General features: G+C 35.6%; 1 protein-coding gene across 2 annotated transcripts in view; it reads left to right on the forward strand.

The window, feature by feature from the left end:
- Window positions 1-17,207, forward strand: part of Slc44a1 (solute carrier family 44 member 1) — a 96,004-nt gene extending 78,797 nt beyond the window's left edge. For both annotated transcript variants that reach the window (XM_004638065.3, XM_023722913.1), the window contains 4 exons: window positions 944-1,081; window positions 9,264-9,500; window positions 11,885-11,965; window positions 14,854-17,207. In XM_004638065.3, coding sequence (XP_004638122.1) covers window positions 944-1,081; window positions 9,264-9,500; window positions 11,885-11,965; window positions 14,854-14,877 — 480 coding nt within the window. In that variant the 3' untranslated portion in view covers window positions 14,878-17,207. The remainder of the gene's footprint in view (window positions 1-943; window positions 1,082-9,263; window positions 9,501-11,884; window positions 11,966-14,853) is intronic.
- The last annotated feature ends 1,474 nt before the right edge of the window (window positions 17,208-18,681 follow it).

Raw genomic sequence — 18,681 nt, forward strand, 5'->3', positions numbered from 1 at the left:
GTGGGTGTTTCAGATACTGCAGGCCAGCAATACAATGTCCACATTATCTCCACTTTACATGTATTAGTGATATTCATAATCATGAACCTAAGACATTTAAGAAATACTAACTTGCTTGATTTCCTAAGACAGAGAAGAAGTTAATGAGATTGGGAAGATTTGTGTGTGTTAACAGTATTTTGTTTTTAGGGGCCGGGGAGATGGCTCAATGAAATAAGCGCTTCCCTGGCAAGTGCAAGGGTCTGAGTTCAATTCCCGGTTCTGAAAAAAAATAAAAAGAAAAAGAAAAAAAAACAACAGTATTTTGTTTTTATTAGTATATAGCTATAATGCATAATTGCATTCATCTTGGGGAATTGGTACATATAAATAAAGCATCAGTTTTTATTTCCCCTTACCCTCCCGTCTTTCCCCATCCCTAGAGCCTCTTCCCTTCTCCACAAAGATTCTCTTCTATTTTCTTTTATTTTGCTCTTTGAATTAAGTATATCTTGGATTTCTCATGTAAGAGAAACCTTGTGATATTTAACCTTTTATGTCTTAATTTATTTCATTTAGCTTTATGGTCTCAAGAGTCATCCACTTTCCTATAAATTACTCAGATTTATCTTTCTCATTGGCTGGGTAGTTCTCCACTGCATGTATATACTCTGCATTTTCTTTATTAATCTGTTGATGGGTCTAGGGGCTGCTCCCAGGATCTAGCTGTTATGAATTGTGCTGCTATAAGTATGGGTGTGCATGTGTCACTGTCATATGATGCCTTTAATACTTTCAGGATAGTAAAAAATTTATTTTTCTTTGTCTTTAGTATCTATTTGGACCTTATTAAAGTCATGAGTTTGACCTTAAAATATTCACAGAATCGATGTTTTAATTATGCATGGTTTACGTCTTTAAAAGTTAGTTTACTGATAAAAAGGCTACTTTCGCTTTTGTCTAGAATGCATACACAGCCACAGCTATCAACAGCACCAACTTCTGCACCTCAGCAAAGGACGCCTTTGTCATTCTGGTGGAGAATGCGTTGCGAGTAGCTGCCATCAACACAGTGGGAGACTTCATGTTATTCCTAGGCAAGGTGAGACCACAAGTGCTGTCTGAGACGAGTACACTCTGTAAGTTGTGCCCTTCAGTTTTAAACATGTGTAAGTCACCAAAAAAGTAAAAGTAATTTTACGTATAGCAAACATTTGCAAAGCTTTTCATAATGGTCGGATATTTTTCTGTATTCTTTCCATATATTATGTTTATTTAATCCCTCAAAAAAGAAATTTATATCATAAGGTAAATTCTGTTATTCTCCAAGAAAATAAGAAAACTGAGGCACACGAGATGGAGTAATTTGTCCATTTTCTCCTTACATACTTTTTTCTTTACATATTTTCAACTGTAAACATTTAGATAAAGTCTGTGTAGTGACTAGGGGTAGTACTACATCTGGAGCCTCATTTCTTGGCTTCCTCATGTAAATCCTGGCTCTATTACTTACTAGTAAGCTGTGAAACCTGAGACAGATTACAGAATCTCTTTGTGCCTCCATTTGTTCTTTTGTAAAATTAGAATACTAATACAGCCAAACCCCAAGATGCTGTGACAGACTGGTTACTAGTCTATAGGATAGTACATACCATAATATGTTTTAATGAATGTTAGTTGCTGTTGATTTTTTATGCGGCGGGGGAAGGGGGGTGGCGCTCAGGATACCTTCAGGGCCGGTCTGGTTTGGCTTGAGAATGGAGGGATCGAACCACAGCATCCTGAGCCTGACTGCTTTGTTTCAGCAGGCACTTAAACACCTGACCTAATGGGCAGGTCCCCTGCTATTGATTTTAAATCCTTTTAAAATAGAGCTGGGCTGAGATGCTGCTCATTGGTCTACCATTGATAAAGCCCTGGGCTCAATCCCTAGCCCTACAGAAATATCTAAATAAAATGAAATAAAATAGAGCTGTTAGGGAATAATACTTCTATGTCCACAGAAGTTTCTGAGACTATTATTCTATACTATTAAAATCTACAAAATAATAAGTAGCATTATAATTTGACTATACCTTCATTTCATACCATAAAGTACTCAGAAAATAAGAAAACTGATAAGCAGAGAGCAAGATGTAGCACCACCACTTCAACCTACGTTTATTACGTTCCTTTATGGTGTTATTTCACGGGCTTGTGTTTCTGTAGTATAACAACCATATGATGTGTTTGCTGTGTAGACGGGGCTGACCGCACACGCAATCCTCCTGCCTTCACTTCCGAAGTGTCGGGATTACAGCTTATACCCCCATGCCTGGTTTAAACTGTTTCTTATTACCAAGTTTATAGTATGATAAAGAAATGTGTATATTTAGTAAATGAAAAAGCTGAGTAAAACTACTAAACTATCACAATACTATTTAAAAATGTACACATAAGGACTGAGATGTAGCTCAATGGCAGAGCATCTCCTTAGCATGTATTCAATGCCTAGCACCACCACAAAGTTAATTAACTAAAATGTGCCAAAGAAAATAATGAAAACTGGTATCTTAAAATGTTAATAATGACTGCCTTTCACTATTCAAAGTATGGATGGTTCCAAGCCCACTCCCTACTTTATCATTATAAGATAATGTTCTCTATATTGAGAATGTTTTCTTTTTATAATGAAAAATGTACAGATGATAAAATGCAATTTTTTTAATTGACTTGAATTTTTCAGCAGTCTAGTCACCTGTCAATTTTTTCCCTTACATTTATCGCATTCTTTTATTCATTCAACAGATATTTTTGAAGTATTTAATAATAATGTGCCATTATACACTAGTCCACAAATAAAATTTAAAGCCAATGGAAAAGGCAACTTTATAGCCCTCTTCTCACTTGGTATTATGTTAATGAGTATTTCCAGTTTTGCTAAAAATTTTGTAAACATGTGTTTACATTTATTATATCATTCAATCAGTCACCTGGTTTGTTTTATTTTTATAGTTGATCTTTTCTAATGTTTTTAATATTCTGAGGTATACTGCTATATACCTGCTCAACTTTCTTGGATAAATCCTTATTCATATTAACCATGGCTTACTTCAGTCCTAGAATCCTAAAAATGCAATTAGTGTCCTTGATATATATTGTCAAATTGTTTCTCAAAAGATGTATTTTTAATAACAATACTCCCCTAAAGAGGGGAGGGAAAGGAAAGGAAGGAGAAAAAAAATTAAGATGTGTTATGTGCATGTGCCAATTCTCTACCATGAATGCAATAATTACGTACTGTGTACATGTACTAGTAATTTTTTAAAGTAATAATATTACTAAAAGTCACTGTAAAACTATAAAAGATAATTTTTAGGGGAACTAATTTATTTATTTATTTTTAATAATTGAGAGCAATGAGACAGTTTCAAAACCAATCAGTAGGACAGTTTCAATAATAATAAATGCCTTATATTGTTGTCTCAGTGGTTATTCATTGTATAAGATGCAGATATGGCATCCTGTCTACAAACACTATTTGAATAAATCTTATTCATTGAATTAAGAAAATGTAGCTGTATATCTATCCTAACTTGAATATACCAATACAAAATGGTCATTTATTTGGATCCCCTTTTTTGTTTAGTTTTGTCAGAGAAAGGTATTCCATTGTCACTTAAATATTGTAGGTGTGTGGATTCAGCAAAATATTCCAATATAGTCCAGTAGTCCATAATAGTAGTGGGTCATCCGCAGGACTGGCAGTGTCAGAAGTTGTTGACCTGAGCCCTTTATAGCCCAACATGGCTTCACCCCTTATACCTCGTTTATAAAAGATAATTTTAAAAATAAGAAACTCAAAAGGAGATTAAAGGAAAATAATATGTTCTAGGTTTCTAACATTGAAGATTCCCTTTCTTGGAAATATAGTTCTGATCATAAACCAGTAAATCTTTTGAAGGGAGTTTCTTTTATTACAGTTGAATAGCTGCTAATGTGCAGAAGTAGTTTGTGTGTTGGTAGTCATGGGAAACATAAAAGACAACATCAGGACCTGTTGATGCAGGCAGCAGTCTGAGTGAATCTTGAAGGAATTATGCTGATTGAGAAAAACACATTCTCAGAAGATTAATACTGTATGATTTCATTTGTATAAAATTTTTGAAAAATAACATGGAAACAGATTTGTGGTTGCTCATTTAGTGATGGAGGTGGGAGTAAGTGGAGATAACTATAAAAAGTCAAAGTGAAAGATCCTTATAAAGATCCTTGAGCCTTGATTTGTCAGCAGCAATATCCTTTTTGTGATGTTGTACTATAGTTTTACAGGATGTTACCATTGAAAGGAACTGAGTAAGGGATACCTACAACTACTATTTTCTTACACTACATGTGAGTTTGTAATTGCCTCAGACTTTAAAATTAAGTTATGAAAGCCTTGAAACTCAAAAAAAGAAAAAGAAAACAAAAACAGATAATTTCGTAAGTTTAATTTATGTGGAGCCACAGTAGTTTTTAATGAATGATGAATTTGATTTGGAAGGGACCATAGCTCCTCTAGTTTATTAATCTCTGACCTGTAATCACAGATATATAGGGTCCTAAAGAATAAGAATAGAGACTTACAATCTTCAAGAGTTTTTAAGTCCAAAAGTTACTGATATTTACCCTAATAAAGCAGTCTTGCCCAAAGACCTAAATCTCAGTTTCTTCTGTATGACTGTTAGTGGAGTTTGGGGTACCAGAGTCTCCTCTAGAGATGGTTTTCTAAGTTCTTTCTAAACAAAGAATTGGTTGAGACAAGTATAAATGGTAGCAATGTTTTACATTTATTTAAGGTAGGAAAATAAAAGGCTCTGTACAGTGAATTTGGGCCAAGTGAAAGTAGGAAAAGAGGTACACCCAACAGAATGAGGGGAATGGTTGTGAAAGAATAGAGTAGTGGGAGCTGGGATATAGCTCATCAGCACAGTGCCTGCCAGGCAAGTGCTGCAAGGTCCATTCCCAGTACAAAAAAAAAATAGAACACAGTAGTGGAGAGCTCACTGGGGACTGTGCTTTTTGTTTGTGCCACCCCTGAAGTTGACGTCAGGTCTTGGCCATCCTGTTGGAAACCTGCTGGAATTCTTGTGAGAAGTCTGTGCACAGAGCTTTGGAACTGTTCAGCGCATGTGTCCTGGAACTTTGTAGTTAACAGATTAGCCTGATTTCCCAGGTAGTTTTTTGTTGTTGTTTGGTTTTTTTTTTTTTTTTTTTTTTGAATTTAGGACAGGGTGTACAGGGTCTCTCTACATAGATTGGACTAGTAGTGATTTTCCTGTTTTCAGCCTCCCAAGCGCTGGGATTACAGGCGCACGCCACCACGCCCAGTCTCAATTACCATCTCAGTGTTCCCCGGGGGACAGGTCCGGCACAACATGGGGATCAAACCCCAGTTGCTGTGCTCGGCCAAAGCAGGCGCTTTAGTCCACTGAGCTATCTGGCTGACCCATTCCCAGGTAGTCTTAGCCATACCCTGGCTGCTTGCATCAAAGCTACAGACACTACTTGCTTGATGGCCCACCTCTTTAACCACTATTCGAACTTAACACTGAGGCACATTGTGCAGACTGACAAATTGCTGCTTGGATTTCTGACCCAATTTGTTGTTGAACAGTTCTGTACATCTTGTTTAGAGAACCTCAGTGTCTTTTTTTGTGTATGTATGTACAGTATACCCTGTAAATGTGCTAAATTCTTGCTGAATATACTGTATGGTGCAGTACTGTAGTTTTATGTTGTTATGTATTACAGTACTGCATGTAGCAGTTATGCAAATAAAAGCAAAGTTATCAAGTTGGAGTTTCCTTTGACCATTTCTTTGTTCTGAATATTGTAATGTACATAGTTTATGCAGTTCCTCATTTAGTGACCAATTTGTGTAACAGCCCACTCCTCAGAACTTGGTCATTAAATGAGTGTATTTTTCCTCTGTTTGCCATTAACTTTTCTCACAATAATTATCTTTCCTAATAATATTTGACTTAGACTAATAAAGTTAGAATATGAATTATTGCCCATAAGTAATGTTTTAGTGGTAAGCAAAATCATTCAAAATACAGAACCCACAGGAAAGTCAAGTCATTAATGGAGGACTTAAAAGTGGGGGAGGGGGGGAAGGAAAGGTAAACTATTGCCCAGCATTAAATTCAGTGTTTCAAAATCTTGATTTCAATCATCAGTTGCATTATTATGTCTCATTTAATGATGGAAAAACAGGCTCAGAAAGCAATTAATTTGCTTAGAGTCACAAATTAAGTATTAACTCTACAAGCCAGGTGTGGTGCACACTTGTAATCCCAGGACTTGAGAGGCTGAGACAAGAGGATCACCATGAGTTCAAGACCAGCCTAAACTATGTAGCAAGACCCTTTCTCAAAAAAAAAAAAAAAGAGGAGGAGAAGGAGGAGGAAGAGGAGGGGGAAGAGGAAGAGGAAGAAGAAAAGAAAGACAGACAGACAATGGGCGGCATGACATGCAAGCCCTGCCCCCAGGAGGGCACGCGGAAATGGCAATTGAGACTGGGCGTGGTGGTGCGCACCTGTAATCCCAGTGCTTGGGAGGCTGAAAACAGGAGGATCACTACAAGCCCAATCTGTGTAGTGAGACCCTGTAATCCCTGTACTGAACAGATAAAAAAAAAACCCTAAATATTAACTATAATTCAAGTCTCCACCTTTGAGATTCCCAAATTAGCATCTTTTTTTCTTGCTTTTTACATCCTGCCCTGTTTGTATCTTTTCTACTGTATCTCCATTTATTCTCCAGAACAGAAGCATCTAAACTTTTAAAATCACACATTATTAGTATAAAGCTTGAGCTCAATTCCCCAATATATTTCTTTATGAATTACACACGCACACACACACACACACACACACACACACAGCTTTTACTAATCTGTGCATTATAAAACACACACCAGAAAAAGAAGTTTAAAAATGTATGCAAAATAGAAATGAAAGTCCCAGGTAGCCCTGTTGAGCAATGCCCAGGGCAGTGGTGGTGAACCTGTGGCATGCATGTGAGGGCAGGCACACAGGGTCTGTCAGCAGGTGAGTCAAGTCATGCCAGCAGCTAATCATTAGATAACAAGATTTTGTTGTTGTTGTTTTTTTCCTAACCTGAGTATTCAGGTTTAATTGCAGCATTGGCACTTTGCAATAAATAAGTGGGTTTGGGGTTGCAGTCTGTAAAAGATTTGCCATCTCTAGAGTATGTATATCCCATCATAGAGATTTTTTTTTAAATCTAAACCAGTATTTCTTGAGATGAAGACTGTGGACGGTTTTTAATACCTAAGAATACTTTTAAAATGTATGTTACTGGGCTTCATTTTAGAGCCAAACATCTGTTGAGAACCACAAGTGTTTGCCCTGCTAGAGTAAATGTATGACACCCTCTCATTACAATTGGGTGTAATTGTTATATTTCTTTGACCTTTTTTGGCCAAGCACTAGTTCTTGAAGTTGTTTCTCATATAATACAACATCCAGCTTTCCATCTCAACAATTTTTTTTATCTCAACATCCACTTTGTTTGGACTATACCTTGTTTCTGTAATTGAGTTTAATGTTTTAAGTCTGATTTAGTTTTTAGTCGCATGATGAGTACATACAGAACTCCAGCTCTACCATGGAATAGATGTATAAAATTTGAAGACAGTTACCAGAACCTTTTGTAAATTGAAACTACAAGAGTGAAAGAAAGTGGAGATCACTGTAGAAAATAAGCTGTTATAAAAGATGATTCATGAGTACTATAGTGCCACAAAAATGGTACAGGAAGCCTTCCAAAGCTTGGGGATACCCAATGTTGCTCCATCAAAGCATCTGGGAGAGAAATCAGTGTATAGTTGAACCAGTATATCGAGTGCAGTATAACTCATGGTTAAGATAATAGTTAATGAACTGCTATGATGGTGATAAATAGTGGGGGAGGATGCAGAATTCTGCTTGTCCTAGATGCTAAATTAAAAAAAAAAAGTGACTGTTATTCTAGAATACTCTTTCTTTTTTAATTTAAATCCTGTTCCTTGGTTTAGTAAAGGATGGAGGGATAGTGTACCTAGGATTCTGTGTAAACCGTTGTGTTCTGTGTCAGTGTACAAGTGTAGCTGGATTTTTACCTGGAAGGAGCATTGGAGTTGCCATCGTAAGACTGTTACTTAAGTGGAAGCTGTTTTCTTTAGTGTACCTTGCTAGGTTGGCTAGGACCTCTGAACATGTTTTCCAGTCTCTGAAATGGAGGTGATAACGTCTGTATAAATCGTTTATAAGGTTTTTGAAAAGCTAATGTAAAACAGCAGTTTTGCAATGAGGAAGGTGAGAAAATAGAGAAACAAGGAAGGAGGATTAAAAAAGGATTAAGATGTGTTACATACATGTGCCAGCTCCTCACAAAGAATGTCATTATAGTGTACTACAGATATTCACTGATAAAAAATTTAAGAACTGAGAAGCAATAAATTTTAAAGCCACTGCATATGAGATGATGAAGCATCACAGTTGATGGTCCTTAATAATTGTCTATTATTTTAATATAGATTTTTTTTGCCAACCCTTTCAGAAAGTTTAAATCTGTGAACTGTCACAGAAATTTTTAAAATTTTATTGCATAGGGCCGGGGAGATGGCTCAGTGGAATAAGTGCTTCTCTGGCAAGCGAAGGGCCTGAGTTCAATCCCCGCTTCTGGGGAAAAAAAAAAAAAAAAAAACTTATTGCATAATCTGTATGAAATAACAAATGAAACACAGGAAAAATTCTAAGAATAAAGATGTTCATTATTATAGGTATCTGAGAATACAAATCTCTGATAGTAGAATGGTTAAATTTTAGATCTCCCGTAAGATTAAATTATTTGCTGAATAAGTGTTTATGAAGCATTTATGATACTATATTAGTGAAGCACTTTTAATTATTTGTGCAGTGTTTTTCTAAGTGCTAAGAGCACATGTAAATTTTTGCTCAAATATGCATAAATTTACCTTAAAAATTACTACAAAGTCTAAATATGTGAGGTTTTCAGGCATGGTATAACATTGGAATATATGATTTTCTTCCATGTAAACTAGAATCATAAAGTATGATTTTCTAGGCTTATATTATATGACAGATGATACAACTGTGCACATGGGTACATTTTGATTATACTCAATTTGAAATTCAATGACTATTTATAGCTGTCATTTATAAATAGTGCAGAGTATTTCAAGTCTGCAGATGGTAGACTGTTAACCATGGTCTTTGCTCCCTCTGCGCTAGGTGCTGATCGTCTGCAGCACGGGCTTGGCTGGGATCATGCTGCTCAACTACCAGCAGGATTACACCGTGTGGGTGCTGCCTCTGATTATCGTCTGCCTCTTTGCTTTCCTGGTCGCTCACTGCTTCCTGTCCATTTACGAAATGGTAGTGGATGTATTATTCTTGTGTTTTGCCATTGATACAAAGTACAATGATGGGAGCCCTGGAAGAGAGTTCTATATGGATAAAGTGCTAATGGTAGGTACTTTAAATACCCTCTACTACCTGAAAAATAAAAATTCTAATAAAAGTATTTTGCTAAGCTTTCTTTATATTAAATTTTCCATCATGTGCAACAGTAACTCCAAATTAAGCCAGTAGCACTCACTCCTGAATGAAGTTAATTTCTGGGAAAGCAGGAAGAGGGTTCTTTTGGAACATGGAGCATTTCAGACCCACCCAGGTGGAGCAGTACTCATTAGTTGTCCCTAATACACAGTTCCACCCTGTTGCCCTTCTCTCTGCAGCTACACAAATTCTCATGCACTTCTAAGAATCCATTTGTAGGGGGTGTGTTCTGGGAATGGAACCAGGACTTCTGCATTTATTTTGAGACAGAGTTTTGCTTAAGTAGTTCAGATAGGTCTCGAAGTTGAGACCTCCTGCCTCAGCCTCCCAGAGTACTGGGGTGACAGGCATGCACCGCTATGTCCAGCTGGAGTGAGTTCCAAAAGTACTCTCTCACCCTTGAATTGGAGCATCAAGCCACTGACATTCTAAGCTCCTTTTCCTGAAATGATACTTAAAGACAAAAATTCTTCTTCTCAGATCTTAATGCCTACTTTCCTCTTCCACAACCTTTGCAAATGCTACTTCTGTCAACTATAAAATTCATTGTAAGTATGCTGTGCCAAATTGAAGGCATTTCCTACTGAGTGTACATAGCAGACGCATAACTGATAGATTGTTTTATGTTTTGGGTTTTTTTGTTTATACAGAAACATTTATTTTATCTTTATGCTCATCTGCATATCTAGATTTAAAGTTACAATTTTTAGTAGAAGCTGAATCATGCATATTCAGATGTTCATTATATTATTCTTCATGTTTTATGTTTTCATATTAGTCCATTAGTCTTTACGTAGATATTATTCGAGTTTATGGTTTTTGTGCTGTCCTATGTGAGAACCATAATTAAAATTTTTAAACAACTTTAAAACTACATTATACTTGTTTATTTGTTTACATCAAGGTTAAATGATACCAAATTAAAAGTGCTTTTTAATGAAATATTTTGTTACTAAGCAGTGAAATATCCACATATTGAGAATAGATAATATAGAAAACTAAATATACTTTGAGATAATACATCATTTTCTAGAAGTGTGATTTTTCAGTTAAATGTGAAATACGTATTAACGAATGAGCTAGATTTTTTTAATAGTAAGAATTCTAAATAATGTAGCCAATCTCTTTGGCATTGATTATCTCTTTGAAAGTTTGAGAGCATCATGAGCTATCTATTTTGGACATTTTCATAATTCTGAATTAATACTATCTGGTTTCATGATATTTGATTTGTGAGTGTAGCATCTTTCTGTGATTAAAATATTTGGAAGAAGAGTTTGTTTTTGTTTTTTAAGTCACTGATCAATAGCAGAGTAACAATAGTTATTCCATCTGTGAGAATGACAAGGATATTTATTAAAGTGTTTCTTAATCTTCAACAGAATAGAAATTTTCTATTATTTGGGCATATGTCCAGTTTAACTGCTGACCATAGGTTCCCTTTGACACTCCTGTCTTCCTGTTCTCTGTCAAGACCAGACAGACATTAAGAACGATAAAATAGGTTGTTGTTTGAGTTTAAAAAAAAAATTCATGCTTAGTAGTACTAAATTAATGCTTTTACTTTCAAGGTTTTTAAAGTAGAGGTGTAAAATAAAATGTTCTTTTTAAAATTAAATTTGATATGGGAGAATAAAATAGTATTTTAAGGATGGAGAAATAGTTTCTTAAAATATTAGACAATTTTATTGGGGAGATAGCTCAGTAGAATAAGCACTTGCCTGGCAAGCGCAAGGGCCTGAGTTCAATCCCAGGTTCCACCAAAAAATATAAAATATTAGACAATTTTTTCTTCTGGGAAAAATTAGCATTATCTCTGGGAGCCTTAGTGACATTGTCACAATCAATGGATGGACAGAAGATTTCACATTAGAGAACTACAGTCCATCCCACAAATGTAGCAGTTCCTATTGATGATACTCAATATTATTTACTATTATATTTTCAGTCAGTTCATATACGGAGATGGAGTCAGATGTAAATGTAAGCCCGGCCTGCTGGCTCACATCTATAATTCCAGCACTTTGGGTAGTTGAGGCAAGAGGACTTCAGATTCTTTAAGCCCAGCCTGGGCAACTGAGCAAGTTAGTGAGATGTGTGTCAAAAAAATTTTTTTCAAAATTTTAAAATGAACTAAAAAAGGGTTGGGAATGTAGCTCTGTGTGAAGGCCCTGGGTTCATTCCCCAGTACCTTCGAATGAATAATGAGTGAACATTCCTTAGAATTCATCTGCCAGCTGAAATCTGAAAAGACCTAGGAATTTATGCTTTGTGGTTCAATTCATATTTTGCAGGAATTTGTGGAAAACAGTAGGAAAGCAATGAAAGAAGCTGGTAAGGGAGGCGTTGCTGATGCCAGAGAGCTAAAGCCGATGGTAGGTGGAGATGAGGAGGCAGCCAGCCTCCAAGAATTTCACTTTCACTTCCTCTCTCTCTCTGTTTTCACCGACTACACTTCTTCTGGAGACGCTTTTGTTGTCTGTATCACTCAGGACATGCTGCTCTTTCTGTTTGTGTGCTTACCCATCACTTGGATGGCAGAGTTCTTGTCACAGCTGAGACCACCTTCTGTAAAAGTAAGCTGAAAGGAACAACATTTTCACTGGGGTGTAGGGAATTAGGGAGTTATAGTTCCATCTCTATGGTGAAATTGCTGTTCCCCATTTTTTTTATCTGTCAGTGTTTAGTTTTTATCTGACTCAATATTTGATGTTTATCATTTTGGAAGGTGAAATAGCAATTCCTTTCAACTTGCTAATGTTTGTATTCTTCCTTTTTTTAAAATATTGTTCTGTTTACATTGCTATCTTTTCAACCTTTGGTGACTTTTCTTCTGTTGCCTAAATTGTACTTTATTTCATCAGCTATTTCTCTGTGGCAGTCACAGGGTTTTTTCAATCAACACCCACACTCCATCTCTGTGAGACCACCTAGTCTATTCTCAGCTTGCTTGTGAACAGGAAAATTTCCCTTGTCAATTATTCATTTAATATTAATTTAATGTTAATTTAGTCAACTTTCATTTAAAAAAAAATCAGATCAGTTTAAGAGAATCCTGGGTTGTTTTCCTCTAGATATTTTCATTGCAACATAACAGATGTGTATAGCATATATTGATTTAATTAAGACTTCAGTGGCAGTGCTGCCAGCTTATGGGACTTGGAGAAATGAGGACGTTCTCGTAATGCTTGGCTGTCCTCGTTGTTGAGGAAATAGAGATCCCAAACCTAACATTTAAGAGGACATGCTGTACATAAAATCTTAAAATATAAACTTGCCTTTCCCACCTTTTCTGTCTTTCCATTGATTGAAACTTCCACTGAATCATTCTTTAGTAATAAACATTTAAAGGGGGGAAAAGTTAAAACCTTGCTAACTTGGCCATACACTGGCATGTGTTTCTATATTATTCTTTAGTAAATGGTATACAAGTTGTGGTAGACCAGAATACAAGCATTTCTTCCTTAGCTACACCCTAATTTATCTGAACTATAATCATAGAAAATTATCCCAGTCATATGGAATTGTACTGGAAGCCAAACATTTTAGGAAGTTTTTCTAATGGTATTTTCGGTTTTAATGCATTACAATCTTCATTCAACTTTTGCTTCTGTCTTATGTTTACCAATTCATTGCTTATTGGAAAGAATTGTTTGCTATATGCCAAAATACATTTTTCATGTGCACAGTTCTACTGCTTTAGACATTAAACCATTCTGTCCCTAAGAATACCTTAAGTGGTTGAAAATTCCCCAGAAGAGAGGTGTAAAGTCTCATTTAAATGAGAGCTTTATTTATTTTTTTCTATTTTTTTAAATTGAGAGACAAATAGCAATGAGACAGTTCCAAAACTAATTAATAGGACAGTTTCAGTAATTAATACATTATACATTGTTATCTTCCTAGTGGTTATCCGTAGTACAAGATGCAGACAGAACATCCTTTCCAAACACTGTTAGTACAAATCTTTCTTCTCATTTAATTAAGCGAAAGTAGCTGTATATCTATCCTAACTGTTCTGCATATACAGATACAAAATGGTCCTTTATATCCCCTTTTTTTGTTTAGTCCTGTCAGAGATGGGTATTCCATTGGCATCTAAATACTATAGGTGCGTGAATTCAGCAAAACAATCCAACACAGTCCAGCAGTCCATAATAGGAGTGGGTTATCCACAGAAGTTGTTGACTTGAGCCTTTCACAGCTCAGCATATTAGTATGGCTTTACTTTATATAGCACATTTTTATACCTTTCTGCTGGATGGTTAAGACCAAGATAAAGCAAGACCTATATAACAAGAAATGTAACTTCTGTATCTGATAACATCAGTTAAGTCCCCTCAAGATTTATCCTGTAACCCTGTACCACAGTTTGCAGATCCTTTGTGAGTATCAGCCATGTGGATGAGTCACGGCCATTGCTTGACCAATTTAAGAGCTTTATTTTTTAAGCACTCAGTACCTTACCTTCCTCCTCCTTTCATAGTATGCATGATCAGAATTGGCCCCTGCTGTCACTCACCATCCTCTGTGTCAGAAAATTATCTGAAGAATTTCCCTGAAGTTTGGGAATTAGTCAAATTTAGAATTGTTTATTTGTATTTGCATGTGTTATTCTGTTAGGTAGAAGTGCTGTAACAGAGCACCATGCCTGTCTTGCAATATGTCCAGAAACACTGCTGCTGTCTGTCTTCTTTAATACAATATTTTAATTTAGGATTTATTTTTAGCCTATAAAATAATTCTCAGGCAAACGAGGCTTAAATTTTTTCCTTTTGATAAGGGATCATTGAACTAATACGACTGTAAGCTTTCTTCTTTTACTTTTTCTTAGAGAATCTTACAAGTAAAGGAAACTATAAAGATTAATGAGGTCTTTCTGTTTTTTGGAAACAGAAAGACCTTTTTTGGAAACAGCTTTTCAAAAATTTGCCAAATGTAGTATTGATGCTCAGGGAACTCTAGCTGTCTGTTTGCTATCATACAAGGAAGGTCTGAATGGGAAAAGAAGGGGGAAACTTAGTCTTTCCAGGAACAGGAGTTGGAGAAATAGGTTGTGTATATCTCAGCAATGATCTTAAAGAAAACGTGACTTCCAATATTCATGGGAGTTTTGGTCACAGTAAAAAAGGCTCAGAGGAGGAGTTCCAGTGCATTTTCTCCTGTTGCTGTTAGTGCCCGTGTGTATATTTGTATCATCATTCATGATCTCTTTTTAATGGTAATTGTCTAAGATTATACTCTGTATGACTTTGTTTTCTAGGCTTCGGGAGCAAGTTCTGCTTGAACCTAGCCGACGGTTATGGAACCCGTTGACATTCCAAAACAATATATACACATAACTATGTATTTGTGTGTGTGGGTGTGTGTATATATGTATATGTATGTGTGTATATATATGTATGTATATATACACACACACATAATCAGCCAAAATCAGAAAAAAGGAACAGGGATTTAATACCTTTTTTATGCTTATTTTTCTCAAACATGTACTCCTTTCATACGGGTGGCTTTTACAAGGCAACTTCCGTCATTTAATGTTTTTGATTGTAATTGTCTTAATGGAAATGTTAGATTCATATCTGATTAACATTTTTAATAACTTAGAGGAGATTTTAACTTTAGTTATTTAAATTAGGTGAAATTGTTGTAACAAATTCTTGTCTAAAATTTATTCGGGAATAATTTCCTGATGTGCAGATAACAAGATCTTATTTTACTGAGGCCTAAGTCCCAGCACATCAAGACAAGGCATGTGCTTTCAGATAAATGCAGCATCATTACAGCCCGTCTCCCCCAATCAAAAGCCATGTCATTTTACTTTTAGAAACATGCAAGTGGGCCCATCATGGGAATTTTCTTAGTAGCTCATACATTTGTCAGCCAACATTGAAGAGAAACCAACTTCTCAGGTATTTGTAGTTTACCCTAATGCTTCTATAGAAGAAAGTTGGAAAAAAAGAAAAGGGTAGATAATCTTTCTTATGCAAACCTTTTCCTTGCATTTGTCTTTCTTTTTTGACTTCAGTAGTATCCTCCACACATTTGTGTGCCTGATTTGAACGGAAGCTGGGGCAACCAGCAAATATAGCCTTTAAGTTTCTGTGTATTAATTTGTAGATTAAGTAATATTAAGAGGAATAAAAAGGGAAAAATATGTAGAGCATAGAGCATTGAAAATTCCAGTGCTTGGGCTTCTGCTTCAGAAGAGCATCATTGGCTTAGAGTTAAAACAGCCATTGCATTCAAATGTTTGCTATAAAATCTGAAAACACACTGGCAGGTGCTCCTCTCTTTGGCAATTTATAGACTATCCAGTGTTCTACAATGTTTAACTGAAGAATTGGTTAAGTTTTGATCCTCAAGTGTGAATGTTCTTTATGTTTGGGGATGGGGTTGAGGTTTTTTGTTGTTTCATTTTTTACTCTTGAAGCTTACCAGATATGAATGGCTAATATTCCATTGTTCTGCTTATTGTAATGGTGAATGCTTTAAGGAAAAAAAAGTGTAATTTGCTAAGAATAATTCATGATCTGTTTATGCGATAACTCCTTTTTGTTACAATTTTTTTAAAAAAAGCTATTTTTGTTAATGTAAAGTAAATATTTCAGAGCAGATTTTTTAAACTTATTGCACTAAATACAGGCTCTGTACAAAAAAAAAAAAAAAGAAAGAAAAAAAAGTCTCAGCATTTTATCATTCCATGGAAGGAGAATCTTTTGAAAGAAAGCATTGCCTCCGGCCAGAATTGGACAATGAATTAGACTGGTATTATGGGAAGCATACAGTTAATGTCGCTAGGGCTTAATAAGCAGCTTTTGCCTAATATGCTTCCTTTCAAAGGGTTGGACCTTTAAATTGCTGCAAAAAAGTAAATTGTATTTTTTTTAAGTATTGGTGTTCTTTAGCTACGCTAAAATGTGCTAAATGCCTTGGTTTCTTTTCAAAGCTCGTGTAATATTTCTGATTTTCCAGAATATTTGCAGTAGGAGTCTGGATTAACACACACATGCACGTGCATACAATTAAGAGTTCATGTTTTAGCAAGACATGGAAACCAACATTGTGGGCATAGCTATTTTGAAATAATTCTCCAGAAGTTAACATCTAACATCTAGTTTTGCCAGCATCACTGTACTTTTATATTATTTGAAATGAAATAAATATAATTATGTAACTAACAATTATCCAAATAGGTGAGAGAGCAAATCATGTAAGAATACTGTCTGTTTCATAGCCACACAGATTTTGGACTTTCAGAAACATTGGGAACTAAATTTAGAATTGGCAAAAGCCTGGAAGATGAGTGTCCAGACAGAAGACACTCCACGAGCTAGCTATTTTAGGAGGTGCTCCTCCAAGGGACCTGATGGAAATCTTGAACTTGGAATTTAGATTCTGCTCACTTGGACATCCCCACATCATGGATTCTCGCTGCCCCCTGTTTCATGTGCTCGCAATCTCAGCTATTTGGAAGCCACCAGGAATGCTTTCTAATTATCATTTGCAACTAGAACTGTAATCAGAAAAAAAATTTGTATTTTTGTATAACTTGATTGTGTGCCATTTTATATAACAGGTCCTGTTTTACAAATAAATTTTGTTTTACTAACATTGTGTTTAGAAATTATGATCTATGTGTAACCATGTCATTTGAGTTTCTAATTAATTTCCAAGCTGTTTTCCCTAAGTAAATTTGTGTGCCATAGAGATATATGCAAATATGCATATATATTACACAGGCACATGTAGAGAGATATTTGATATATAGAATATCACTCTCACATAAGCTTGTTCTTGATTAATTTGATACAGCATTATAGAGGCGCTTTAGCTGTGTTTCAGTGCTTGGAGGTGATGTTCAGATCTGCCCGCTGCCTCTTTCATTCATCGCAAGTCATCCCTCAGCTAGTTGTGGCCTGCCTTGCTGCTGCTCACTCGCTGTTTCCATCTTCTGCCCAAGTGAGGAGAATAGATGAAACAAAAATTATCTGTGACATGTGGATACCGGAGTAATCTTATAAACCATTGATTCTGCGTTGTTGGCTTTTGTCTTTCTGTGATGGTTTTTCAAAACTACATTTAGGAGTCCTATCTCTATGGTTATTGTTAGGATCTCCTATTGTACATGGTAGTGATGTCCAGAGTGTCATTGTTTTCTGCCATCAGATAGTTAGGGATTTGGTGCATAACTTACACCTTGTAAATTCCTGCCTCAAAAATAAGCTGTGCTATAAGATGCTATAAAGGGAAAGGGTTAAATTCCAGTATAAATACAGGAGATCTGTCTTCAATCAGAGGCTTAACGTATAATAATAATAAAGCATTAGCAATTTAGCAAGGGCCCTGAGATTGTATAATCTTTATATGGATGAGTAGAAATCAAAACATTTTACTCATTTAAACCATTTAGTGTAATGGTTAACATTTAGGATTAAAGTTTTTATCCTGTCCTACAAGATAATGAAATTCAAAGTCATTGCAGTTTAAGTAGCTTAAACTGTATGCTGACCCCTGAATGTCTTCTGTAAGGGAAGCACTTACTGAATTTCTTTAAAAAATTATACTGTAAGTTTTCCATTATAAAAAAGGTCTTTTACTCCTATTTTTTTTTCTGTCTTTTTTTTTTTGTGAAAGCCGTTAAATACTGATCATAAATTCTTCCCAATACTACTGGCCTTAGTATTTACCAAGAACTCTCCTTTCTTCTTTCCCAGAGGAATTTCAGGATTTCTCTCCAGTAGACAGTGGTAAGGGGCTGACCCTTCATTTTGTCCTGAGCTCCTTAAACCAGAGTGATACTTCTTCTTCCCTCTTGTTCAAAACAGGAGTTGCATGCACCAGATATTTGCAAGGCCACACAATGCTTTTGAGCCTTTAACCATTTCCACTATGCACACTCAGTGGCTATACAGGGTATTTCAAGACATCCCCAGCACATAAGGTAGCATTGTGAGATCATTTGCAAAACCAGAGCCCTGTGCTATGATGAACATATTATTATTTTACTGTTGGCCACTACACTCTCATTTGAATTAGTTTCTATAGTTTTCTTCAAATGGTATTTAAAGTTTCATCTTTCAATATG

The sequence above is a fragment of the Octodon degus genome, unplaced genomic scaffold (assembly GCF_000260255.1).
Source record: "Octodon degus isolate 3935 unplaced genomic scaffold, OctDeg1.0 scaffold00094, whole genome shotgun sequence".
In the NCBI taxonomy this organism is placed as follows: Eukaryota; Metazoa; Chordata; class Mammalia; order Rodentia; family Octodontidae; genus Octodon; species Octodon degus.